Genomic DNA, 25291 nt, shown 5'->3' on the forward strand with positions numbered 1-25291 from the left:
TCATTGGATATGTAGCTATGTCTTCTGGTTCCACAATGCGTCTTCTAAGGTCTCATCTCTCCTCTCCAATCCCACTTGATTCACGGAGTTGCCTCATCTCTCCTCTCTACTTCTCCTTGGTTCACTGAAGGCCCACAAGGGAAGAGTTCACGGAGTAGCCTCATCTCTCCTTTCCACTTCTCTTTGGTTCACTGAAGGCCCCACAAGGGAAGAGTTCACGGAGTAGCCTCATCTCTCCTTTCCACTTCTCCTTGGTTCACTGAAGGCCCACAAGGGAAGAGTTCACGGAGTAGCCTCATCTCTCCTTTCCACTTCTCTTTGGTTCACTGAAGGCCCCACAAGGGAAGAGTTCACGGAGTAGCCTCATCTCTCCTTTCCACTTCTCTTTGGTTCCATGAAGGCCCTACGACGGAAGATTCCACTCCCCCTTAGTTCCCTGAAGAACACACAATGGAAGAGGGTCTCGTTTCTCCTCTCCACCTCTCCGTGGTTCCCTGAAGGCCCCACGACGGAGGAGTCCGCTTCCCCTTCATCTCTAAATATATAACTTTAATAATATGCTTTTAAATTTTTTGTAAAGGCTTAATAAATGCATCAAGCGTACCACCCCACTTAGGTATACACCGTAAATGAGTGAAGATTGCAATAGGAAAAAAAACCTTTTTCAATTTGTCAATATTCAGTACTTCCTCAAGTCTGTAAAATATGTACTTACGTGAGGTGTTTTATTAATTTGCAGTTTAGAATTTAGTCGCCACCGGTCGGTGGCTGAGTTGACATCGCGTTTGGGTCCTACCTAGATGTAGTGTGTTCAATTCTTCGGTTGGCTAAGTCCTCCATCACAACACAAGCAACGTGTTCCCTTACTGTGGTAGTAATAGGAGATTTTCAAATAATTACAAGTTATTCGTAACCCGGAAATATTTGTTTTACTTTAAAAAAAAAAATTGGTGTCAATAGATATTATTTAATATTTTAAACTTTAGCGAATTTGTTGCACAGTGGACATGTTACTTGATTGTAATACTTTGTAGTGTGGATTCTCATTTTAACCCTTTCGTCCCGGAAAGAAAAAAATCACATTGGATCCGAAGCGGGGTCACTCAGTCCCCCAATTTGTTTTGCTTATTAAAAGGTGTTAATGACATAATTCGATGAAATTTGTTTTGGTTATAATTAGAGGGAAGTATATATTACATATTTCAGTAGTCATTATCAAAATCGTTTCATAAATAAAGTCATAATTAATGTTCTAATGAATTTAGACCATAACGCATATGTTTTCAAAGAAAACAGAGAAGGCGGGTACGTAGCAAGCATCGCGCCTCGTTTCCGAATCTCGACTGCCGATTGGCGATTAAGCGTCGACGTGGGTGGCTAGTTTCTTGCATAGGATGGTCTGTAAATGATGAATATATTTTTTTATTATATATTTTTTAAACAAATCTACCACTACTAAACTGGTTACGGATGTTATTGCGAATATTATAGCATATTTAGATATTAATGAAGGTATTAAATTCTTTATTCTCCTAATTTATGATTTGATATATTATATTTACATTTAGGATCAAATCGTAGTGTTTACCTTACGATAAATGATGGGTTCGTTTGAAGGTATATTACGGGCGTAAAATTGACAATTAAAAAAATATATATATACATATTTATATATTCAGTTAAAAGTTTTTCATTTAAGGACACTTATATTTTTAACGGTGAACGGTTTTGAACCGCAGATGACACCAAATCAACGCGATCATCTGGGAACGCGTCCTTCTGTCAAGGTTCGAAATAAAACGGATTAAAACAGTGAAAAAACAAGGTATTTTAAAACTGTTATAGTTATATTTTATTGTAACCTCAGAAATACCTGTTTTTGGTGTTTTTTTCTGTGAATATCCCACAAGAGTCCCAACTGCTCCTAACCATGAATGTGATTTGTTCCGCGGCACACCAAATAAAAATGCCTTAAAAAAGTAAATGTACTTTATTGATATGAATAAAGGAAATCATAATCTATATCTAATCATTTCATGAAATAAATATGAATCTCGAACCAAATTTACAACTTATGTAAAGATGCCATAATAAGCTGCGAAAATATGCAGTTAGATACCGAGATGGAAATTCCGACCCTTATTTCATTAATAAAATCAAACGACTAAATTGCAAAATTTAATATCTAACTAATCACGCCGTTTCCCCGCAGGGGTAGGCAGAGAGGACGGATCGCCAAAAAAACTCGGTCTTGGTACACACTTCTTGCCTCATTCACATTCATACATCATCTCATACATACTCTTCTATTATTTTGACTCTTGACATGTCCCGACTCGAGTATCTGATTCACTTGATCATACCATGTCTTCCTCGAGCGTCCCCGACTTCTGGTACCATTCGCATTTGCATCAAATATCCTCCTTACACTTCGATCTTCACTCATTCGCTCTACATGCCCAAACCATCTAAGCGTCCCTTTCTTAATCTTACTCATTACGCTTACATCAGCCTTGCACTCTTTACGGATCTCCACATTCCTCATTCAAATTTAATATCGTATAGAATAAATGTTTTACACCCCTTTAAGAGTATTTAAAAAACACCATTGCCAAAGTTTAAAATGTACTTACCAGTCTGAAGATGTAACAGAGAGAAACTGGTTCGGTCTCACAGATTATAATTATTTACGATAAAGTTAGGAATCATAAACTAAAACACAATTATTGCTAACACACGTTTGCGATAAACTTTTTAAAACCATACTGTACTTTTTTCAAACTCCTTGTTTACACTTTCCTTCAAAATTTGAATATAAAATAAATGTCTTTGTCTGGTCCATGTGTTTTTCATGTGAGAAATAGAGACAGATATAATTTTAATCTTGTTCATAAAATTTGTGACACACACCGGATGTATTCCAGACAGGCCGACATCTTGGCCCGGCAAAAGAACATCTTAGTATAGCAAAAGGACATACGAAATATGCAGTGTAAGCGACCGGAATTTAGCCCTTTCTGTATAACTTCGAAATTAGTAGCTACAGTTAGTATTGTCCATTTATGCCGACGCCCATATTTCAACTAGTGGTCAATCATTTAAGTGTTGCGAAAAGGTAAAAAGTAATGGTAGGAAAGCAAACGTGACTCAAATATTACGACACCGCCCTTTCTATTAAAATGCAACTTTTACGGTCGAGTTCGTATCTCGCGGGATCTCGCCACCTGCATAGCTAGGCGAATATTTTTAATGGAAGGGATACGAGCGGGGCAACTACAGCAATGTTACTGAGCTGAAGTGAGACGGAAGGGGGAGTAAATTTCCAGAATTTGTTGTAAATTATTTAATATCTTAAGAAATATAAATGCGATATGTTTTTTTCAAATGTAGATCGATAACTGAATAGTTTTTCTAGGATTACCTAAATTAAAGAGTATGTGGTGTAAAAAACAACTGAGATAAAACATAAAACACTCTTTTGTGTACCAGTGTTCCCCCTGTTCGGTGCGCGAGTGTTAAGGTCATCGTGAGATTTTAAAAAAATGCTTAAATGCTAAAAATTTTTTCTGCATTATCCGTGTTGAAACAAGTGCAATATAATTTGTTGCCTTAGTAAATGTTCCAATCCAATCATTTACATATTCTGTTATTGCCGTTATTATTTCGTTTAGCGCTGACATTGTGAATTGGCGACAAGTTTCAGTGGAGTCCTCTCTATGATTGATTACAAAAATTGTAGTGCCTTGGCAGAACAAACAGCACAGAATTGCCATGTTTGTGGTACCAAACAAATGAAAAAACCCCTTTAGCTCCGCATAACATGGAACATAATGTGTCGCGATTGATAACACTTAAGATAATTATTATTTTGATTATTAATTCATGTTTACATAATATAGAGCATAATATGTCGCGCTTGAAAACAATTAAGATAATTATTATTTTGATTACTAACTAATGTTTACTAGACAAGGTTTTTATGAAGGGCGCAAAAGATAACAAATTATTTTAAACTCAATTAAAATAATTTTAAAATTGTTTATAAATAATATACAAAATACCTAATAAAAAAGATTATAAGTAAAGCAGATAATAAAGTACAGTCGGATGGGTCATTGCGACCACAGTGCGTCTTCTGTGTAAGAAAATGTATTATTTACAAAATATCATAAATCATTTATATAAATAAAAAATAAAATCGGGCCAAAATATAGATCCCTGTGGTACTCTATTTTTTATCTATGCTTCTGATTTTAAAGGTTGTTAATAATATATCACGCGCCTGCATTTGTCACAACATTTTGTCGTGTTCTGAGGACGCGATAACGCATTCGTGTTTTATAAGTGTAGTAATACAGTGAATATGCTTAGTGTCTTTTTTAAAATCTAGTTACTTTTTAAAACAGTAATTTTAGATTTACCGTTTACGAATATAGCTAAACATTTATTTTTTTATCGATGGATGTGTACATATTTTGGTCAGTTCGAAATTATATTGCATCTTCAGTACTAACTATTTAATAATGTAATATTGTAATAACTGTGTAATGTTAACTATGTAATATTGTTAACTTATTTGCAAGAAAATAATTTATTTGCACCTGTTGTAAAAACTTTTTGACGTGTTGATTTTATTTATTGTTTTAAAATAATACATACTTATGTTTTAATACATTTCTTTTGCTAAGTATTTTTTTAGTATAAATTAATCATATAATTTAATCAAAATTATTTTTTATATTTCCATCTAATGAAATTTCTTCTGGTAATTCGCCAAAGATGTAAATGGAAGTCTAATTTGATTTCTTATCCTCCTCTCATGTTTGTAATTGTGCTGAAAGCCTGATGTTTTTTTTTTAATTCTTGTAAGTATGTTAATTGATTATTCTGTATGTTCCTTTTAAGAAAATAGTCTAGAAAATAAATACAGTAATTATAATAAATTATGTCATAACCAGCGCATACTATATTATAATTATAAGATCTATGCTTTGTAAAAACCTTTCTTGGTGTGACTGTTGAAAGCAGCCGGCGCGCGTTTAGAGATGTTGAGACTTGGAAAATAATACAAGCGAAACAACCTATTATTATTTGTCCCACCCAAGTCTGAAGATTTCCGAAACATGAACATTATGAATACCAACTTGAAATTAGTTTTTGGTGTTGGAAAAACCCTAATTGTCTTGTATTCCACCCTCTATACCATACAAGGCCATTAGTACTTTTCAATCTGAAAATTACATTTGATCCAAATATTGTAATATATTCTTATACACAACATGTGTGACTTCCGAGGGATCATCATCGGCGCAGCGTATTATGACAATGTAGTGTCTTTAACAGAGTGTTATAATAAATAATAAATAGTCAAATATATTAATTTTTGATACTGAAAATTCGTGGTGGAATTCAATTATAATGATATGTTGAAACGATTTTAAACTTTTTCCACTTATTATAGTCATCTTATAGACTGGTGAAATTATTCTTTAAACTATGGCTTAAGAGGAAGCTACAAGCCAAACATGTGTACATTCTTGGTATACCTTATATTGTAGGTAATATACATTAAAATTGCTTGACAAACGGAGTCTATAAACGTTCGATTTCATGCACAAAACTGGTTTTATTTATTTTGTAAATAATTTTATAAGAAAGCAAAAGAGTTAATCAAGTGAAACTGTCACATATAATCTTAGCTATAATACTGTATTCTTTTTAAGTTGTTTCCTTTACGCGTTCATACATTTATATTGAAAAAATATATTTTTTAGTAGTTTACATTTATATTTTTTATTGAGTAATTTATTTTTTATTTGTATTCTGCTCAAGAAAAACGATAAAAAAACCTTCAATTTATCCAATTCGTTATAAAGATTAATAAAAATAGTAATTTAGCATTAAGCTACGCTAAATAAACAACATTTGGTCGAGAGAGTAGGTGCTAACAGTAGTGATATACAATAATTTTATCACAATTTTATGGATTTTCCCAACATCATTGCTATGTCGTGTTTCACAGTTGATTTTCAAATTATTTAGTTACTACCAGAAGGCATAGTTATCTCGGTTTTATAGATTAATTTACTATTTATTTAGGGAATAACTTACTAGAAATGTTTTCACCCATTTTAAATTGTCAGGCGTGTCTATTGTTATTATTATTATATTCTTTGTATTATGTGATTTTTGATTGATGTTTGTATTATGTTAGACTTTAAAAGGATACATATTTTAAATGGGAGTAGGAAATTATCAATATACAAATTTGGTGAAAAATATTTTCACATTGCAATCGCTTTGAGAGAAATTCGCTGTTTATGAACGTTTTTCATTTAAAAATAATGTTCTTAAAACCAGATAAAAGATTCTTTCAGATTTTTATATTAGAAATCGAGGTATACAATTATAAATAATTATATTTTTATCACAAAAAAAGATTAATCAAATTTTTAAAGTGGCTTGTCGATCGTTTTATCAAAGGTTATAAAGTTATCGGGACTTCAGTTTTTTCCGTACAACATTAAAATGGTTAGTGTTTACGATAATTTTTAAAATTTAATTAAAGCGCGGTATTCTCTCTTACTAATAATATTTAAATCATATATCTCACCGTAATACAAAATAAGAAAGAATTACCTTTATTAGACCGTGTCAGGCTGGGATATATATCTCTGAAGAATATTTATATAATAATATTATACTAATATAGTGTCTGCGAAGAATTACTTACAAAATTTCCCAAGGGGTTAAGAAATAATTATTGTACCAGTCTGAAGATGGCGGGTAAAAAATAAAATTAGTGGAAAAAAGTTGAAAATTGTTTCAATATATCATAATAAATGGTCATATTTATGTATTATGAATCTAGGTTAAGTAATTAAATCATCTGAAGTGCACTTTGAATTGGTTGGAATGAAGATTGTCTGAACTTACCCCATACAAGGGTCGCCAGCAGAGCCAGGCCAAGGCGTGCGGGCCTGAGGTACATCCTGCTAGCCATCAGTCAGTCAGTCAGTCAATTCGTCAGTCAGACAGTCGGTCGGTCAGGTAGTCCCATCACGCACTTGTATCAAACCAACAAACACACTGACAAACTTCGGACTCACTTTTGTGAGATATCGGTGCAAAATGATGACCATCCAACTTTGGTCACGTGAAAAATTACAACTTTCGAGAAATCAAAATTTTATATTTTGTGTTTTTAAAAAAAATGATGACAACCTTGTAGGTGCTAATTTTATACAGGCAACATAAGAAAAATTGTACAAAAAAGTTTGAAAAAATCAATAGGTATTATTTTTCAACTACAATTTAGTTTTAAAAGTCACTTGATACTTTGTATTTCAAAATTGAAAGCGATATCTTTTAGTTGAAAAGTTTGTTGAGATCTGAATCATTATAACTGCGATTGTATAAAAGTTTCCCGCTTTGGTGGGAGAGGCGCGCCGCGGAACTGGCACAGGCCTCCTCTCGGCAAGAGCGAGCCGCCATCACTACTGGAGGGTTGAGGGTACACGGGACTGGGAGTACTCCCTCCCCCGGGGGAGGGTCCCGAGTCATCCCCAATCCTCCCCCCGGGCCACGTGGTGCCTGACAGCTTGAGATCAGCCGTGGATTAGTTGCAGATTCGTGAGATAAAAAAAAAACACGGTCATTGTTTGCAATTACATATTATGCGCACGTTAACACCGCTGTAAAGGAAGATACTTTATTTTTGATCGAAAAACGTAGGTTTCCACTTTAAGTACTGAATTCTCTGATAAATTAATTTTTCAATTGATTTCTAGATTAAAAATGAGTTAAATTTCTCCTTATAAATGAACATAACGCATCGTTTCAGTAAAATAATTCATTTTGTTCGAGTCTCTCGAAAGCTTTCTAAATAGAACTGGTTCTCATTTGTTCTTATATGTATTTTTAATAATAATAATATTTGGATGATTTTTTATCGCTGTTTTTTGTGCAAAATCACCTCAAGGGCGCTGGACAAGTATATAATACATTTCTACTATGTTATTACTAACTATATATGGAGATAATATACAGTACAATACTTACCTGGTAGGTCACTTGAGATTAACACTTAATTAACATTAACTAATTGTTTATTAGCAAAATTTAGATATAGGATTTGGAACATAATTGGATATAACTGGGCTTTCTCTCAGGAATGGTATATTTAATTTAATTATAGCTTAAAAAGGTAAGTTTTTAGTTTAGACCTGAATTCTGTTGGACTTGTTATGGATCTTAGTTCTGGAGGTAGTTTATTGCAAGCCTTCGGCCCAGATACTCCGAAAGCCCAATACCAAACTTGCGCTAGGGTTCCATCAGTCTGCCTACAGCTGATGATGTTGTTGATCTAAGAGTTGACTGCCTCAGACCAGTGTTTTCCGGGACGCATAGTTCAGAGATGTAGGGTGGGGCCATTTCATTGTTGGATTTAAACACCATCCAGCACAATTTGTACTGGATTAGATGTACGGCAGGAGAACCATATTCTTAATCGTCTCTCCAGACGTTAGTCTTAAAACATAAACAATATACACGGTGTCCGGAAACTCGTAGTACAAGCGAAAAACTGATGAAATTGATTTTGTAAATTTTATTTGAGCTTCCGTTCTCGAGTAAAGCGAGTACAAATTCGGAATTTTTTAATTCAAATTTGAAAAAAAACAGTTATTGTTCGCTGTTTTATCTATTTTAAAATGCATCTACGCATAGACCTATTTACTTTTTTTATTTGGTTGCAGGAAAAAAGATTAACCAGCTTTCCGCTTGTACTACGAGATCCCGGACGCCGTGTTTATTTTGTCTTCTTTACAAAATACGGAGACTAGGAACTATAAACAGAAAAATCTTTATGTAATTCAATTTTTCAGATCTGTGTACATTTGAATTATTAATAAATGCTTGACCCACGCGGATTTTTGTATTTCATAGGCATATTTTAAAAATAAGTGTTTTGTGTGATTTTTTTTACTTTAAGAGACAGTAAAAACAACCGTCCCAAATACAGACACACTTTACACGGCAACACGAAACATTTTACATTTAAACACCTATTGTTTGTGTGTTTAATTCGTAGAACTCCGTTTAATTTTCATCATTATTAAACAATTAAGATAACATTAATGTGGGGAAACAGACTTCAAAATACCCCCACAGAATATGAATTCTATTGTTACAATTATTTTATCAGTAAATTGGTTTAATGAAAAAAGTTTAGGTAAGTACATATTAAAAAAAAATTTCACTTTATGCTCAATCAAATCATACACTGAAAGTGAATAATATTGTTTCGTAATGTATTTATGTGTAATATATTAGTTATTTCTAGTTAAATAAGTGAAAATGTAATTATCTTTTATCTAGAATAAAATCGTAAAAAAAAATCATTGCAAAGAAATTCTTATATAGTATCGTAAGAATGCTGCGGGGAATGACCGGACTACGGATAAGGTTTTCCAAACTGTTTTGATTCAATTCGAACCCCCATCGGTGTGCAAATATACATTCTAGCGTACTCTCTTCTAACAAAGAAAATACGAACATGAGGTAGTATAAGGTTAAGATAAACGGTAGGTAAATGGAAATATAAAACCTTAAACATAATAATAAACACGGGTGAATCTACATCAGAGGTTCCCAAAGTGGTCTATATGGACCCCCAGGGGTCGATATCGGCTTGATGGGGGTCTATGTGAGCGGGAAAAAAAATTCGGGGTCCACGAGATTTAAATGGGGGTACATACGAGCGGACCCCCATTTACCTCAACTCAATATTTAGGAGTTCCGTAAATGACACAATACACCTAACACAAATAATACAGTTTAAGAAATACTAATAATAGACTGAGAAATTACTTATTTGAAATTTGTATGTTTATATATCGTTGTTTAAGTTGTTTATTGAGGTATATAAATAGAATCTATGTTCCTTTTCTTGTCAGAATTAATATATTGAACCAAAACATGGCACATTGAAAGCCGCGAATTTTCCTAGTTTCCCAACTTGTTTTTGAAAAACTTCCAGAGTAATAATGACGTTCAAAATTTAGATGTACTTCACACATACTTCAAAACTAAGTTTGACGAAATTTTGACTGTGGTAATGGAATTTTCAAGAATCGGATATCATATGATAAGAAGAACTGATCGGAATAAGCGCCAACAAAGAACTTAAGGGGTAGTTCTGTAGGGCCTGCTAGAGAAAGAAATTCCCGTTGTTTATTCTGTTCCATTTTCATTTGGTGTAATACCTCACAAGGGCGCCCCTGTCTGCACAATGCAAAAACAGAGGAACTATATCGCCACCCGGTTGTGGGGCAGGCAGGGGAAGGGAATCTTTTTACAAAATAAATAAATTATTATCACATGGGACGTTAATATTTTTAGGAAAATTCAATATTCGGCAGGCAGGGGGTCTACGGAAAAAAAATATTTGTGCAAGTGGTCTACGGGGCAAAAAGTTTGGGAACCTCTGATCTACATCATAGTATGGAGAACCCAAAATCCAAAAAACAGTTTTAAAATCTTTTGGCGCTGTGTCTGTAATTCAACGCATTTTAATATACATTAAACTGCTGATTCTAATAATAATAATAATAACATGGCATTTATATAGCGCAGTTCAGTGTCATTTCACTTCAAGGGCGCTTTAGTATAACAAACTTAAAAACGGTAATTTAGTATTAGTGGTCATGTTCTTAAAATTATTCCTACAGTGTGCCTTACCCAATACAACTGATTTAATATTATAACACTAAATATACTGTTTTTACAAAGTGATGACAAAACTTAGAATAACAATAACAGCAGGATAGGACAAAACAAGAACATTAAAACTAAAACTTAAGTTTGTGCTCAGAAATGAGAATCTTTTGAGCAGAAATTTAAAAAAGGTACAATAAGGAGGCAACCAAAAACCAAACAATTAACGAAAGTTTGAGAATATGGCTTATTATAAAATATTGAAAAGAATTTATGATTTTTGAATGGTAAGCTTTTTTTAAATAATTTTGTTTTTAAAGCCCGTTTAAATTCAGCCAAATTCTGGATATAAAGTAAGAGATGAGGAAAGTCTATTCCAGAATAGCGGGCCTGTTACACGAAAAGTGCGATCATAGTAAACTCCACAGACCGATTATTTCCAAATTCGACCTAAAAAATTTCAACTTCTTGCTCGATTTGTTCAAAAACGAAAGCTCAAATAAAAAAATCTATTTTCGCCCTTTTTATAATTTTTTAAAAATAAACTCATATTAAAAATGACCGCTACCTACTTTAAAACCGTTTAAAAACCCCTCTTATAGAGAGAAGGGGTGCTCTGACTTACTTCTAATAATTGCAAGCCCGGCGAAATGTATCAGATTATTGTATTATAAACATTTTCGTCAGCAATATCGTAAACAAAAAAATAAAAATAAAAGCTTTTTAAGAGACTAATTCTCCAAGTCGCATTAAGGTTTCTCTGGTAAGCCATTGGTTAATATCCGCTACTAAATCACACATAAATATCACATACTTATTTAATTTCCTTACATTTCAATATCTGACAAGTAAACACCATGATTAATCTAACGTGCACTCAAAGCAGTCATTATTCTGATATTAAGGTTTTTTCCTAATATGTGTGACTTTTCCCCTTCAGCGGTCCCTTGGTATAATACCTGCTAGGACGTCGATTCAACGGATGTAAATAGGCCAGAACAAAAAGGTTCTAATAGTCAGTGGCTATATTGGTTTACATTCAAATTCTATATGGAGTTCTTCTTTATTCTATGGTGAGAAAAGCTATTAGATAAGTGGTGATATTGTTTTCCATTCAAACCTACATGGAAGGCATTTCTAGTGTGTTTTATCTATTCAGTGGTAATAAATCTGACCCTCAAAAAACATGGAATATAATTAAGAAATAGACCAAATGCAGAAAAACAGCAATGATTCTCATCGCCTGAAGAATACGGACGTGGACAACAACAATCCAATAAAATTAATGAATTCTTTGGATCAGTGGGATCAAAATATTAAAGCAAAACTCTTCATGAACTAGGCGTGTTAAAATGCAAACGAATACGGAGTCTTAACTTTGATTGCACCCAACATACGAGAAAGAAATCAAAAAAATAATCGTAGGCCTCAGAAAAACCTATGTCGCTGGCATAGATACGATTCCTACCAGACTGCACCAGGATTGTAAAACTTCTTTGCTAAAGCCCATCACCCATATCTGCAACCTCAGCATGTCGACAGGATCGTTCTCCCAAAAACTCAAAGTTTCAGTGGTCACACCAAATTATAAAGGAAGTGATCAAAGCGTATTTCCAACTATAGGCTAGTATCCCTCTTTGCTAGTACGTGAAAGATTTCGGAGAAACTAATTGGGCGTAGACTAGAAAGCTACCTAGAAACCAAACATATCAACTCTCCTAACCACTTTGGCTTTATAAGCGGCAGATCCACGGGAACAGTTTCCACTCTCACTGAATATATCTCAAAATATCTTGATGATAACAGTCGATGTATCAGAGTCTTTAAAGATCTAGCCAAAGATTTCGACACTGTTTCAACAAAAACTAGAATGTATTGGTATCAGAGGTCTTCCACTAGAATGGTTCCGAAGCTACCTATCCTCATGCTCACAAGGAAACCGCATTAACTGAGCTGACTTCGAATTGAGTGAGTCTACTAATGTTGATTATGGAGTGCCTGCAGGAAAGTATATTGGGCCCATCGAATAGGAGGTATTTTCTTTAGTCATTGATTGGGCCGGATACTCTTCCTAATATATTGGCTTCCGGACTTCGGGAGAGTCGAGAGCGAACATATGCTTACTTACAGATAAACAACAAATGCTTAGTACGTTTGTATGATTATTTAATGTTTTTAGGTCTAGACCTAAAATTTCCACCACACTTCACAAACTCAAATAATATGTACTAAAAACACGTTTTAACTCAGATAAAAAATAATTCTTACACATCATAGAAACTGTGAAAAAAATGATGTTGCTTACCTAACTTATGTTGCCACTCTTATATTGTAAACATGAAAGTAATTTCCACAATGTAGTAATTTCTCCAATGGTATGAATTTATTGTTATGTATTTATAATTAATATTAACTAAACCTATCGATTTGTCTGTCCTGAAACGGAAAACCTTTTCAGTTGGACGGTCAAAGCTTAATTTTTATGTATCTAATAAATAAATAAAAATATATTTACATAAATTATCTTGGTAATTTAAAACTTCAAGGTGGTCAAATAGTCACATATGTTGATTATTTCTTTAATGATAAACTAATGTTTATAAGACAAGGTTTTTTAAGCACAGCACAAAGCATAACAAATTATTATAAGCAATAATTTGTTACATATGTTGATGAAACAGATATTACGAGTATATTTGTGTTTTTTTTTGGAAATTAGTTAATTAAAAATAATCGGTTGACTTTGAACATCTAAAAACAAAACACATGTGTTTTCCAGCAACAGAAATGGATAACCGGACTCCAAATTTTCGATACACGTACACAATTGCGCTCCAGGCTCTTTCCCATGATCCTGCCAGAAAATATAAATTGTGAAACCAAAAAAATACTTATCAGACCGTCTGTGCCGAAGAACTCATATAGAAAAATTACGCCTAGGGTACTTTAGTATTAGAATTTTAGGGCTAGGGTTTTTTTCTTCTCTTTTTCTGTACCATATACTTACTACGTTTTATATTTTATTTTGCTTATTATTATTTATGTTATTTCACTTGTAGCATTTCCACCTAGTAATTGGAAATAAATAATATATAGAACTTCTCTGAAACGGTTTGAGAGTTACCGCGGTTCTTTTAACTGCAACGTCGGGGATCCCGCAGGGCTCGCAACTTGGACACTTGCTGTTTTTAATTTTTATAAACGATGTAGATGTAGATTGATAAATAAACAGGAAAAATTTCAAAATATTTTCTGTTTGCCGATGACCTTAAGCTGAACAAATAATAGCATCATTAGAAGATTTGCCCGATTTGAAAAAAGACTTATCATTACTTTATAGTACTGAGGGTAGGTAAATTTGTATATTTTTTGAAAATTTGAAGATATTTCTTTTGTAACAAATTCGTAAAAGCTGTTTGCTATTCTCTCAGTGAATCCATATTTTCATATTAAATATTTATTTATCTGAGGAGGTGCAGATTTCTCAATCCTATTGCCTCTCAAAAGAGCACAACGAGCAGCACTAAAGGTTATGATAAACACATCTTACAAACATCCCACTGTATCACTGTATGAAGAATGTCAACTACTCTCAGTCCGGCAATTATTTATGATTTTTTTAATCAAATACTACTGTAGAGACCGTCCTGAAACAAGCAAATTGATGTCCTACGAATGCAGTGCTAGAAGCGCGACAACGGGTCTTTTGCAAGTACCCCCAGCTCGTACCGCTTTCATACAGAGATCCCATACTTTCCTTGGTTCCTTCATATATAATAGGTTAGATTTGCAGCTAAAAGCATCCTGCACACGAAAGGTATTGAATACTAGATTTAAGAAAACCTTTTAATAAGCGATCTCTCGGCTTAAAATTTATTCTTTATTGTTTATTTTTTAATCTGGACTGTAATATGCATTTAACCTAGATTGTTATATGCATTTAATCTGGCTGTAATATGCATTTAATCTAAACTGTAATATGCATTTAATCTGGACTGGAATATGCATTTACTCTAGGCTGTTATATGCATTAAATGTGGACTGTAATATGCATTTAATCTGAACTGTAATATACATTTAATCTGGACTTTAATATGCATTTTTTGTATATTTTCTACAAAGATAATAATAATAATAATTTTTTTATAATCTTATTTTTTGTATCAAATAGATATAATGATATCCTCACTAGGATCTCCCGTGATGGAGAAATAAAGACAAATGAAGTGTTACATTGTATAAATATTATTGTTATTATTTTTATTGTACGTCGACGAAATAAAGACCAATGAAGTGTTGAGAAACAAAGGTTTTGTGTCATACAAATATTATTGTTATTATTTTTTTAATTCGTAGACAAAATAATGACCAATGAAGTGTTACGAAACAAAGGAATGTTTCACATAAATATTATTGCTACATGTAGACGAAATAATGACATATGAATTATAATTTGAATAATATCCCAACAAAGCCAATAATAATAATAATATAAAGCATTGAATCTAATTCATTGGGTTTATTAGAGCAGGCAAACTTCTCCGGTACTTTATCTAATTTAGTCCAAAGTTCACCGGTGCATTATCTCAAGTAGAACAGCAGGTATTTGGTAACTAGTATAGAATGTGTATTATTTGTGAGCTAGTTTAGTTATAGTTATTCAGGTTACAATACATGTTACGGGAGGGATGGAATCAGTGCTTGCTGTTCAATTTGCATTCGCTTAACTAATTAGTAGAATGCGCAATATTATTATATTGTGGGCATTCTGTCAAAAAAACTCTTTGCGAAATTTGACATTGTGACTTACCTAATAATGCAGTATTTTGAAATAATTTACGTTATATTAACTGGCAAAATACACACACAGCCTTACTTAAAAACGTGGTGTAAATATTACGCGGCGCGTAAGGTCAAAACAGTTAAAAAGTTCACTTATTACAATGGCGTTCGTTTGGTTAAAACGCTCTTAAGCTGGGCTCAAGGCCAACTTTACCACACCGACGTTGAATGTGTGTGTAAGAATTTAATTAGTAAGACTCATCTTAATAGTTTTTGGCTGTAGTTGTTTCGCGTGTTTACACTTCTGTAAACGTCACATAACATTTAACGTATGTTTTTTTTTGCTTTTGTTTGACAGTTCAAGTAGAATATTATTTTTAAATCAGATATTTAGCGCATTGAAAAAAAGTGAAGCAGTCAATTTGAAACGAGTACCTACTTAATGGACCAAAAATACTTGGTGAATTAATGTTTTTTTTGCCAGAATTAAAAAGTAAGGCAAAATATACTAATTGCCAACCTTTGAAAATAAACTTCATAATTAACATCGACTATTCATAATTAAAAATGAAAAGGAAACAAATTTAAAAAACATATATTTAACTAAATGGATAGATAGAATTACCTACCGGGTGATAATCAAATGTATTATAGATTCGGTTTGCAAACCAAGTTGCTCATTTGCTGCAATAACGACATAAAAAAAAACATTTAAAGAACAGCTGTACAACGACTTGCTTAGTCACGTAAAACGACTTATTAGGTCAAAACTAACAATTTCCCACTTTCCTTTGTCCTATTTGGACGACATATCTGAACTACCAAAAGTTGACGCGAGACAGCAGCAATTGTCAGTCAGTTTCCGGAAAAAATGTTGTTTTGTATTGTGTCAATATTACAGCAAACGAGCGGTATATTACATGATCATTATTATTTATAGTCGTATCTACGTTGAAATGTTACTTTCTACGTGTCTTTGTATGAACAATAATTTTATTATTTTCTCTTCTTTCTTTAAAGTTAACACAACTTGAATAAAACTTTCACAGAACTTGAATTTTAACTTTGAAATATGATGAATTGTTCAACTTTTGTCAAACTTTTATTTTATATTATATACTCCACTATTTTTACAGCTATCATACAATTATACGCCAAAAATATGTTCTTCTCATGAATGACAGGCGGCTTTAAAAGAAATATTATCTTTAAAGAACTGAAAACTATGTAATTGCTTTATTATTTTTCCTTTCTTTTCTTTCTCTCTACTTTATACTATATTTTTAAATTTTATTTTGCTCATTTTCGTTTTTGTTATTTGACTAGTAGCATCTCCACCTATTTGCAATTTAGCCTTGTTTACGCATGCTGTGAACGTTTTTGAATGTGAGTTTTAATATCTATGAACATCCCAATGAAAATTTCATTAATGTAATAATTGTTAACATTCTTTAAAAGTTTTAATAATAATAAATTGGATAAAAACATATTTTTTAGTACAGGCACAATTTACACACATTTCAGTTGACATCAATAAATGTGTTGTCATTAGAAATGTGGTAATATTGGGAGCGCCTCGGGGAGGCAATCGATTGGCTATACGCGTCAGCAAGCAACTCTATGCGCTTGGCTGAATAAATTAGCCATCTCCGCGATGCGCTCGCGGCCCTGCACGGCCTTCCAACCACTGCCTGCCACTTACCCCTTACATACGCTTTTCTTACCTTACTCACCTTACCTATCTCACCCACCCACCTACATACCATACCTACCCGAGACCAGGGTGGCACAGGACTGCTCCGTGCTCCGCACTTCAGTAGAGTTCCAATAGCTAGTTGTTATCAAATTATCAACTTGATTGAGTGCTTGATTCTAACGACCAAAAGTATTATGTTTACTGAATAATGGAGTAAAAAGACAGTCACGTTCCCTGATAATGGACAGTGGAAAGTTGTTCAAAATGTTGGCTGTAGGAGGAGATAGCTCAACACGACTTACTACCTCGAAAATCAGTAGGTTCTCACAATACCGAATTAAGTTTGGTTATCAGTAAGTTTCTTTAGTTGCACCGTGTCGTATCGCGTATATTCAGAGCAATATACAAATGATTAAGGTAAGAACACACTGGGCCCACATACGCAATCTACGTAACGCCTAGATATTATAATCTCAACAACTTACAATCCATACATTTTTTTATGAAATTAGATGCTTCAGAAACACACTAGTTACATTAAACTCCCACACAACGCCGATCTGCGCTGTCCAGATCAGTAAGGGGTATGTGAAAGAAAGATGGCGTTCCAAAGAGTAGATTTGATGGTTAAGGTTATATTTGTTTTGGCGTTTGGTGTTAACTGACATATTTTGCTCGTTTTGTTGTTGAAATAAGAGATGAACAACAAATAGATATATTAAGATGTTACGAACTGATATATAACATAAAATTCATTGAATATTGCAATACTACTGTGGCGGTTCATATTTCATCTTGAATGTCCCGCGCTTGTATCACCGAGCCAGACTGATACAGCCTGCTCATTCGTTGCAGACCCGAGATATTAACGTTTGTTACCAATCACCGCTCCGGTCAACATCCTCCATTCAGTGTCGTAGTTTTCGCGTCATTCTGATATCAATTTATAATCAACAAGAAAGTGTATTGTATTCAATAAAATACCCTACATATCATTACACTACGATTAAAATTTGCATTGCATTAACGTAGTAATTCTCATTGCACACGTTGCGTACGTGGGCCAGGTGTGTTCTTACCTTTCTTGTTCGCAATGTTTTATTGCGCCATCACGTTTACCTGGGTCATTACATTAAAAGTGTATCAAATCACTGCATCGATATTTATTCAGCGGATCATTCTGTTTTTTTTTAACCTTAAATAAAATATCGCATCCCTGTGCTGACATCATCTCCGCAAATCCAAGGCAGAAGCAGGAGGCAATAAACATTTTCCCCACCGCGCACCGGTTGCTTTCTCCTCGTGTATATTTACATGATTGAATACGTCTCGAGTAATTTCGTAACCCACACGAGCTGCTTATCGGCAACCCCTCGAACCGGTTAATCTTTTAAATTGAGTTATTTTATACATTTTTATTCCAGAGGTGCAAGAATTCTTCAAGGATAAGTTGTGAAATAAATCATTATTATTATTAAAAAAAACACATTTCTTCGAAATATTTCACAAAAGTTATTAAAATATGTACCTATTTACTGCTTCCCTTGTGAGATCGCTGCTGGAGTATGAATCTTCTGTGTGGTCACCTATTTATACTTTTAATTTATACTGTTTAGTATTGAAACAGTTTTGGATAATATCTACCATTTTTCCCATCATATACCTACTGTCATACCTACTATCCATTTCCTTCTTTAAAAACAGCCTTACCAACACTTGAAAATAAGAAGATTTTGTTGCATTGTAAATTGTCACAAGTACAGCATTCGAATTCGTGTCGTGTAGCAAGAAGGTGCAATCGTAGTGTCCTCGTTGTATTATTCACATACTTTGTGCTAAATATCAAAATCATATTAAAGATTATCTCGTTTCGGAGGAAATTTCACCCCGTGAACAGTGCAAGTTCGTCGAGAGCCCTATTGCCGGGATTCTTGGGAATCAAGGTAGGCTGTTCCTTCATTCCACTTTTTCCCGTGATTTATTCAAAACCAATTTTTTTTTTTTACTTTATTTATTTTCATTTATTTACATATATTATACATATTAATAGACAGTAAATAAAAACATAATATACATTACCAAATTGTATACACAAGAAATGAAAACCCACTAAGGCACTGCCTGAGTGTGGGTAATATAAAACCATTACTATATTTCAAGTACCTAAGTATAATATATATAAGTAGAAAAAGTTTTTTTTTTGTTTGTTTATAGTTATTATAAAAGTAAAGAGAAAACATTATGTACAATAGTTTATAAAGTTTCAGCAAGTGAGTTGTAGAAAGGATAAATAAATTTATATAAAAAGCGTTTCAATATCTGCGTCATTCATCCATAATTTTACCTCCTTAACATATTCTATTGTTTTATTTATCATTTGAGTTTGTAGTGGTAGAAGGTTAAATGTACGAGGACCAATGAAACTGCTATGTGTCTGCATTAATTTAGTATTTGTTTGGGGGGTGTAAAATATATCTTTTTTTATTGGTGCCCTTTTGTACTCATTTAAAGTACGCTCTAGCGTGTTTAAATCGCACTTTATGGAACGCGCGTTTTTTAAAGTTACCATGGCAACATCAACAAATCAACAAAATGTGAAGTCTAAAATGTCAACTTTTAACTATAAATCTGACAGGAATATTTTAAACGTCAAATATTTTAAATATTAAATATTTTAAACATTACAAATGTTTCAAAAATTTTATTCAAAGTTTACATTCTTTTTTACATCGTTTACATTCTAATTATTTAAATGGAAAAGAGCAGTTTGTATTATTTGAAATATTAATACCTTCGTTTTTTAAATCGGAGGAAATGCTGTTCAAATTAATAGTATTCTCGGAAGTCAATGAGGCTGCACTTCCATTAATGGCAGTTCCAATAATGTTTGAAACATTCTTCTTATTGCTAATGCTCTCTTCCACGTAACCAGTCGCCACAGCTGCCGATTTCCATCCTACTTGTCTTTGGATTTGATCAATTGTCATGCCACTATTTGCCATAATGGTAGCGGATGTACGTCGAAACGCATGTCCTGTATATGTCTCAGGATCGTTTAATTTAAGATAGCGTGCGATTTGTAAGGGGCATGATCCAAATGTGTTAATACCAACCACTTGATTGGTGCACTTACCCTTATCATACCGTAAGAAAACCCTGTCTGTACTTACACTTTGGGGTCGCAATGATAAATATTGCTTCATCAAACGCACATAATTAATTGCACCACTGTCGGCAACAGTCAAACGTCGAGCCTTCCCTGTTTTAGATGGTCGGATGGTAATAAGCAATACACTTCCTTCTTCTTTGATATCATATAAGCGTAAATCGCACAATTCACATCTTCTGCAAGAGCCAAAGATTCCGCAAATGGTTACCACCTTCAAAAATAAGTACGTAATGTCCGGTGCTTCCGTGAAAAACTTCCGCAAATCATCTTCTTTGAATACATACGCCTTCTTAGCAACGTCATCCTTGCTAATTGCCTTCATGAATGCATGCACTTTCACAAATGATTTTAAATCAACCCCTTTATTTATCCTCAACAGACATTGCAATTTCGAATGTATGGCCCACATAGTCGATGCTTTGTACTGTTCCGACATTTTCTGAAGGTAAGCAAGCACAACTCGTTCATCTACATCTACTACGTTTTGCTCCTCCATCCATGTTTTGAACCTTTCATATTCTTTTTTATAAACGTCTTTGGATTTTTCAGGTATTAACCGCGATTCTGCTTTGGTATTTAAATTATGAATATTAGAACTCATTTTACAACACACAATAACTAGTAAAAACTGTGATGTCAACTATTAATCTTATGTGGCAGATTGCAAATTAATGTTTGTGTTTTTCATTTCCATGACAACAAGATATTGTGATGTCACATCACGAATTCATTAATAGTTCTTATTTCCAAATTTTTAATAATAATATCAATATTTATGTTTTCAAAGTGTACCAATAAAAAAAATAGCGTAAAGTATTCGTGGATAACTGGTCTTTAAAACACTTGCTTAAAATCTTGCTTACACTTGCAAAAATCGCGCGTGTTTTAAAGACCTGTTTATCCACTTATACTTTAATATACTAATTTGTTTTTTTGCTCGGTAAAATTTCGATCGCGCTGGCCTCGCTTATTATGAATATTTTTTAGATAAAACCTTTAGATTCACCTTAATTACTGTACGACACAACTTTTAACCTTGGGGGAGGTGGAAAATATTGCAATAAAAATTTCAATTACGTAAAACTAAAATTAGCTTTTGTTTTGTGAAACGAGACCCTCCATTTTCAAACTTTTATTTGTTTATTGTCAAATGTCATTTTGTTTTGTTGGTATTTCTGTTACTATAGGACAAAACGAACGGCTAGAAATAGCTAGAGACAATCGCGCGGGCGTTTTTTTTAATGTTAAAAAATTCCGTCAAATTAGTATTTACCTAATATGCATGCATTATGTGCGTTGTGATTGAAATTTATTAGCTGGATTTTATTTTTTTTACGTTCAAATTTTATTTAAGTAAACTATATCTGCGATGTTGAGCGGCTACGCTAAGTTTGTAATACAAAAGAAAGTGCCCCTTTTATAGCGCCTGCTCGCGTCAAGGCAAGAAAAACATCCCAGTTTTCAATTAGTTTAGCGGCTACGCTAGGTTTGTGTAACATGGTTTGTGATTCAAAAGAAAGTGTCCCCTTAATACCGCCTGCTCGCGTCAGGGCAAGAAAAACATCCCAGTTTTCAATTAGTTTAGCGGCTACGCTAGGTTTGTGTAACATGGTTTGTGATTCAAAAGAAAGTGTCCCCTTAATACCGCCTGCTCGCGTCAGGGCAAGAAAAACATTACAGTTTTCAATTAGTTTAGCGGCTACGCTAGGTTTGTGTAACATGGTTTGTGATTCAAAAGAAAGTGTCCCCTTAATACCGCCTGCTCGCGTCAGGGCAAGAAAAACATCCCAGTTTTCAATTAGTTTAGCGGCTACGCTAGGTTTGTGTAACATGGTTTGTGATTCAAAAGAAAGTGTCCCCTTAATACTGCCTGCTCGCGTCAGGGCAAGAAAAACATCCCAGTTTTCAATTAGTTTAGCGGCTACGCTAGGTTTGTGTAACATGGTTTGTGATTCAAAAGAAAGTGTCCCCTTAATACCGCCTGCTCGCGTCAGGGCAAGAAAAACATTACAGTTTTCAATTAGTTTAGCGGCTACGCTAGGTTTGTGTAACATGGTTTGTGATTCAAAAGAAAGTGTCCCCTTAATACCGCCTGCTCGCGTCAGGGCAAGAAAAACATCCCAGTTTTCAATTAGTTTAGCGGCTACGCTAGGTTTGTGTAACATGGTTTGTGATTCAAAAGAAAGTGTCCCCTTAATACCGCCTGCTCGCGTCAGGGCAAGAAAAACATTACAGTTTTCAATTAGTTTAGCGGCTACGCTAGGTTTGTGTAACATGGTTTGTGATTCAAAAGAAAGTGTCCCCTTAATACCGCCTGCTCGCGTCAGGGCAAGAAAAACATCCCAGTTTTCAATTAGTTTAGCGGCTACGCTAGGTTTGTGTAACATGGTTTGTGATTCAAAAGAAAGTGTCCCCTTAATACCGCCTGCTCGCGTCAGGGCAAGAAAAACATCCCAGTTTTCAAATAGTTTAGCGGCTACGCTAAGTTTGTTGTAGTTTTATATATATATATATATATAAGTAATATTGATATATATATATCCCGCTACATTTGTTGCGTCCGACCCCTAAAAACTCCATAGCATTGTAGCGTCCACCGACTTACAGCGTCCGATATACGGACGCTGCAATGTTTTGACGTCAAAATTGGCCAGAACGATGCTTACCCCATGTAGAATCGTATGGCAAAAATTTTTGTGGAAGCAAAAAATCTCTCGGAATGTCTGGAAACGAATATTGAACGTTTGACATTTTGCCGACAGGTTCGCTACACAATTTATATATCGAGCAGTGTATGTTTTTATTCATTTCTACGATCTTGCCGCGTCCACGAAGTAATATAATTTTCGATACACAACGACGATCTTGCTGCGTCTACGCATTACGTCGATAGTATTGCGTCCGATATTATTTTATATACATATCGACGGTCGTACTGCATCCACACATTACGTCGATAGTATTACGTCCCCATGGCTGTTCGCGAGTAGATATTATTTTGAATACATTACGACAGTCTTGCTGCGTCCACGCATTACGTCGATAGTACTACGTCCCCGTAGCCGCTCATGAGAATATACTATTTTTAACACATAATGACAATCGTGCTGCTTCCATGCATCACGTCGATAGTATTGCGTCCCAGTGAACGATCACGAGTAGATATTATTTTGAATATACGACGACGGTCGAAATAATTTTCAATACATAACGACGATTGTACTGCGTCTACGCATTACGTCGATAGTATTGCGTCCTCGAGACCGATTACGAGTAGATATTATTTAATATACATAACGAAGGTCGTGCTGCATCCACGCATTACTTTGATAGTATTGCGTCCCCATGGCCGATCACGCTGAAATATTATTATGAATATATAACGGCGGTTTTGCTGCGTCCACCCATTATTTCGATAGTACTGCGTCCCGTGGCCATTCACGAGTGCATTGTTATTTATTATTTGAGCGTTTGGTTGAGTAAATCATCAGATTTGGCAACATTGGGTTCATTTACAACGATGCCGCTTGACATTCAGAACTAAGAAGCGTCCTGCGTGGTTTTTAATGCATAACGACGATCGTGCTGCGTCCACGCATTACTTCGATAGTACTGCGTCCCCGTGGCCATTCGCGAGTACATTGTTGTATATTATTTGAGCGTTTGGTTGGGTAAATCATCAGATTTGGCAACATTGGGTTAATTTACAACGATGCCGCTTGATGCTCAGAACTAAGAAGCATCCTGCGTGGTTTTTAATGCATAGCGACGATCGTGCTGCGTCTACGCATTACGTTGGTAGTATTGCGTCCGTTCACGAATAGATATTATTTTTAATACATATCGATGGTAGTGCTATATCCACGCATTACATCGATAGTATTGCGTACCCGTGGCCGATCTAGATTAGGTATTATTTTTAATTAATGAAGACAATATTAGCGAAACTCAATCGAACATCTGAAACGGAAAAATCTGAAAAAGACACTGTCACATTTGGGACTCAAACCCAGGACCTTTGGGTTTCCGAGCCGTGACCCTACCAACTGAGATAATGTGTCCCTATCTGATTCGGTCATATTTACTGTAATGTACTTCGACTAAGAATTACCAATAGAGTGGAAGTTACTCCCAGTATCGCCCTGGTGTAAGACCACCATTCAGAATTGAAACGTTGCTCCAAGTGGCTTTAGCCGTGTTTAGTAACTAGATCTGAATAGCCAGGTACTTCCCCACCTTTCTCTTCCCCATCTCTTCCCCTTCCATATACCCCAATTGGGGATGCCATAGTCTCACTAGCTCCAGACGGGAGCAGTTGGGACTCTTGTGAGATATTTACTATAAAAATAAAACATACTTAGTCTTAATTTTCTTAACGCATATTTTTATTGGCTGCTATCTTTATGTATCATTGCAGGATTCAACTCGAACTAAATGCTATCTGGATAGTGTCTTGGATACATTTATCAATTTTTACTTAATATGCAACACCTATTGACTTTTCTTCATGTCTAGGATGATTATTATTTTATATTATATCTCTACACTATGTTTTCAAAACTCGTATGAGCGGAGTTTACACAAACACACTATTTTACATTGAAATCATTATCGAACGAAGAACGAAACAATATTGTTTTTTGAAGAACATTCGGTGGTAGCGAAACCCGGTCGAAACAAAATATAAAAAATAAAAGTGGTGTTTACAAAGTTATTGTTAAATTATTATTTAATTGCAAAGAAAATCGATTTAAAATTCTCTAATACCACCTCATAACTTTTCTTATTGTTTGATATTATTTATTTTATTTCAGGGAAATAAACAGTTTACAATATGGTACATTAATACATGTGTAATTTACCTAACTAAGAAACCAATTACAGATTTCCTCAATATACTATTCTATTATGTATCTAAAAATTTAAAC

At 34.1% G+C, this 25291-nt stretch overlaps 1 protein-coding gene across 1 annotated transcript in view; it reads right to left on the minus strand.

Moving 5' to 3' along the window:
* Positions 1-363: 363 nt before the first annotated feature.
* Positions 364-25291, minus strand: part of LOC149419161 (ionotropic receptor 84a-like) — a 48137-nt gene continuing 23209 nt past the window's right edge. The window contains exon 8 of the mRNA XM_089637940.1: positions 364-535. Within this exon, the coding sequence (XP_089494066.1) occupies positions 364-535 (172 nt within the window). The remainder of the gene's footprint in view (positions 536-25291) is intronic.

Source organism: Hesperophylax consimilis, chromosome 12 (assembly GCF_061612785.1).
Source record: "Hesperophylax consimilis isolate HC1 chromosome 12, BYU_Hcon_1.0, whole genome shotgun sequence".
NCBI classification, from domain to species: Eukaryota; Metazoa; Arthropoda; class Insecta; order Trichoptera; family Limnephilidae; genus Hesperophylax; species Hesperophylax consimilis.